At 43.9% G+C, this 3,936-nt stretch overlaps 1 protein-coding gene across 1 annotated transcript in view; it reads left to right on the top strand.

Annotated features, from left to right (window-relative positions):
* The first annotated feature begins 695 nt into the window (after positions 1-695).
* The window catches only part of LOC121853472 (tumor necrosis factor alpha-induced protein 8-like protein), a 21,992-nt gene continuing 18,751 nt past the window's right edge, over positions 696-3,936 (top strand). Inside the window, 3 exon segments of the mRNA XM_042347615.1 lie at positions 696-732; positions 735-823; positions 912-926. Of these exon segments, the coding sequence (XP_042203549.1) occupies positions 696-732; positions 735-823; positions 912-926 (141 nt within the window).

Raw genomic sequence — 3,936 nt, 5'->3', positions numbered from 1 at the left:
TACCTAACTTTGGTTCCTACCTAACTGAACAGTTCCTGCCTAACAGTGATGCCAACTAACAGTGATACCCTGCCTAACAGTGCCACCTACCTAACGGTGCCCACCTAACTGACGAGTGCACCTACCGGATTCACTTAAGCGACAGTAAAACTTAAAGACACTATGGCCAAGATAGCGACAATATTTGCACTGAGACTCTACCAGGATTAGATGCGATTTTCTCTCTAAATCAACTTCAATAGTAATATGAGTAAATTGTGTGCGTGTGTGTGTGTGTGTGTGTGTGTGCTAGATGCTTATGTACATGTCATGAAAATAAACCACGTACACACACAGTTAGTCTCTCTCTCTCTCTCTCTCTCTCTCTCTCTCTCTCTCTCTCTCTCTCTCTCTCTACCTCTCTCTCTCTCTCTCTCGTTAATATAGGATGAGGGAGAATGAAATGTTTACTATGTATCCAGTGTGCTGTTCGCCCAGAGGCCGGATATGTGTGTGTGTGTGTGTGTGTGTGTGTGTGTGTGTGTGTGTGTGTGTGTGTGTGTGTATGTGTGTGTGTGTGTGTGTCTTATCCCTCCTCCCTCTTACTTCCCCCTACCCCTCTATCCCTCCCTCCTATCCCTCCTACCCCCCTATCCTGCTAACCCTACCTTCCCTGTCTCTGAGCACTACTTAACCACCACTGGACCTCCAGCGGAATGGGGACACTTTCGGGCTCTGACATCAGCCTGAAGGCTGAAAGAAGCTCCTGAGTAAGACAACAAAAGTCTCGCGCCAGAACTTTATCGACGACACCCTCGCCTCCATCGCCGGCCGCCTGTACCAGGTCTTGCCAAGGCCTGTGAGTATTAGTGACGTCTCTTTGTGAGTATTTGAGATTGGTGAGGTTTGTAGTGTTGTGGGGAGTTTGTGAGTGTTGTGAGGAGTTTGTGAAGTAATTGAGGGAGTTTGGTATTGGTGAGGTTTGTGAGTGTGGTGAGGAGTTTGTGTTGTGAGGTTTTGAGTAGTTTTGTGTAGTGGTGAGGAGTTTTGTAGTGGTGAGAGTTTGTGAGTGTGTTGTGGGGGAGATTTGTGAGTGATGGTGGGGAGTTTGTGTGTGTTTGTGAAGATTTGGGAGTTTTGTGAGTATTTGTGAGGAAGTTGTGAGTGTTATGATGGGTTTGTGAGTATTGGTGAGGGAGTTTTGTGAGTATTTATGAGGGAGATTTGTGAGTATTTATGATGGAGTTTTGTGTGTATTTGTGAGTATTTATGAGGGAGTTTTGTGAGTATTTGTGAGGGAGTTTTGTGAGTGAGGGAGTTTTGTGAATATTGTGAGGGAGTTTTGTGAGTATTTGTGAGGTCTCTTGTGAGTATTTTTGAGACAAGTGAGCTAAATCAGGAATGGGCAACCCGCAGCTTGTGGAGTGATTGAGAAATTATATTTAATGCGGCCCACAGTTCAGGTAGATGCAGCCAGTTTATGGTGAGTAAATCAATATTTATTAAAAGAATAATCTTCACACACAATTCATTACTGTTTCATCACCTAAGAGTAAGTAACTACAAAAATGTAACAGTGAAATAAGTATAAATAGTCAATGATATAAACATTTTAACTTGTGTGAGTTTACAGGCCAAGTTCGGCGCGGTCTGTGGCCTTGGGTCACTTGGGAATTAACTATGGTTGAGTAAGTCCAAGTGGGGTCACGGGCGGTGGTCACATAGGGTTTAACTAATGAAGTACTTCCAGAATAACACAAAAAACACCAAAATCGCACCTCGGAAACCATGGTTGGTGAGTAATTAGCTTTGAAATAATATAATTAAAATTTCCCAAGCGTCATTACGACCACTAATTACCCCGCAATCCAATCGTAGACCATAGATTCTGAATCACCATGCTCATGAGTACCTATAATGAGATTTTAAACGAAATCTAACATTGGGTCGATGTGCCTATAGGGTGTTTCACTGTATAGTTCCTCAGGCGCCAAGATTAACAGTACATTGTTCTGGTGGGTGCGTCTACAGTGTCTCGTGAGCAAGACAAATGCTGTAACTGTAGGACAAAATCAACATATTCACAGACTGCTTCACTCATCTGTTAAATCCCAAGAAACATTAATATATTACTTTAAACAAAAATAATAATGGATTTCTTTAATATATGGGGAAAAAAAACTGTGATTGTAAATTAAAATATCTTGAGGTGGACATGACGATAAACTGCTTCACTGTTCGTGCTAATACAATACTAACGTTACTTTTGGGTTCGGTAGGAAGTAACTTTTGGTGGGTTGGCCCGCAGAGAAACACCTAAATCGTAATGCGGCCCATGGCTGAGGGTAGGTTGCCCATGGGTGAGCCTAGAATTGATTTATGCAGACAAACACTCTGCGTGTTAAAAAGTATTATTCCAAAATGGCAGTGGAATCAAAATTCGACCTTTACTAGTGATAAGGGGAGGTGCAGGCCAAAAGTCTGCAGTATATTATGTGTGCACTAGAGGGGGTGTGTGTGTATGTGTGCTAGAGGGGTGTGTGTGTGTGCACTAGAGAAGGTGTGTGTGTATGTGTACTAGAGAGGGGTGTGTGTATGTGTACTAGAGAGGGGTGTGTGTGTATACTGAGGTTGTTATTGTTGTGTGTGTGCTAGAGAGGGTGTGTGTATGTGTACTAGAGAGGGGGTGTGTATGTGTACTAGAGAGAGGGGTGTGTGTGTATGTGTACTGAGGGGGTGTGTGTATGTGTACTAGAGAGGGGTGTGTGTGTGTATGTGTACTAGGGGTGTGTGTGTGTACTAGAGAGGGGTGTGTGTATATGTGTGCACTAGAAAGGTGTGTGTATGTACTAGAGAGGGTGTGTGTATGTGTGTACTAGAGAGGTGTGTGTGTATGTGTGCTAGAGGGTGTGTGTATGTGTACTGGTGTGTGTGTATGTGTGCACTAGAGGGTGTGTGTGTGTGTGTGTACTAGAAGGGTGTGTGTGTATGTGTACTAGAGAGAGGGTGTGTGTATGTGTATACTAGAGAGGGGTGTGTGTGTATGTGTGTGTACTAGGGGTGTGTGTATATACTAGAGAAGGTGTGTGTGTGTATAAAGGGGTGTGTGTGTGTACTAGAGGGGGTGTGTGTATGTGTGCTAGAGGGGTGTGTATGTGTACTAGAGAGGGGTGTGTGTATATGTGTTTCTAGAGGGGTGTGTGTATGTGTGTGCTAGAGAGAGATGACATGTGTGCTAGAGGGGTGTGTGTGTATGTGTGTGCTAGAGGTTATTGTGTATGTGTGTGCTAGAGAGAGGGGTGTGTGTGTGTGTGTACTAGAGAGGGGTGTGTGTGTGTGTATGGAGAGGGTGTGTGTATGTGCACTAGAGAGATTGTGTGTGTATGTACTCAAAGGAGGGTGTGTGTATGTACTAGAGGGTGTGTGTGTGTGTGTGTGCACTAGAGAGGGTGTGTGTGTGTGTGCAGGGGGTGTGTGTGTATGTGTGCACTGAGAGAAGACATGTGTATGTGTACTAGAGAGGGTGTGTGTATGTGTACTGGAGAGGGGGTGTGTACATGTGTCAGTTTGTGTACATAGGGCATAGATGTGTGGGTGCTTTTTTGTGTGTGTGTGTGTGTGTGTGTGTGTGTGTGTGTGTATACTGTGGTGCACGTATTATTATCCATTTCCCATACAACAAACTTACACAAACACACACAAACTTACTGACTACCCCCCGTTTGTTGAGGAAGAATGGCGGGAAATCAAAGTTCATACATTGAGAGGACATTTCTTAGCAATATGTATCGATCAGAAATTGAAAGCCGGTGAGTGGTGGGTGAAAGTAGGTGGGTAGAGGTGGTGCGGGTAAGTGATACTTTGCCTTGGCGAAACGCTACTGAAGGAAAATTGGTACACGTATCTATAAGGTAAACTTTCACGGAATATTTTTCTTAGATTTGGTTAGTTTTTGGT

Source organism: Homarus americanus, unplaced genomic scaffold (genome assembly GCF_018991925.1).
Source record: "Homarus americanus isolate GMGI-L3 unplaced genomic scaffold, GMGI_Hamer_2.0 scaffold4896, whole genome shotgun sequence".
Classification (NCBI taxonomy): domain Eukaryota; kingdom Metazoa; phylum Arthropoda; class Malacostraca; order Decapoda; family Nephropidae; genus Homarus; species Homarus americanus.
This window is presented reverse-complemented; position numbering and strand designations above follow the sequence as displayed.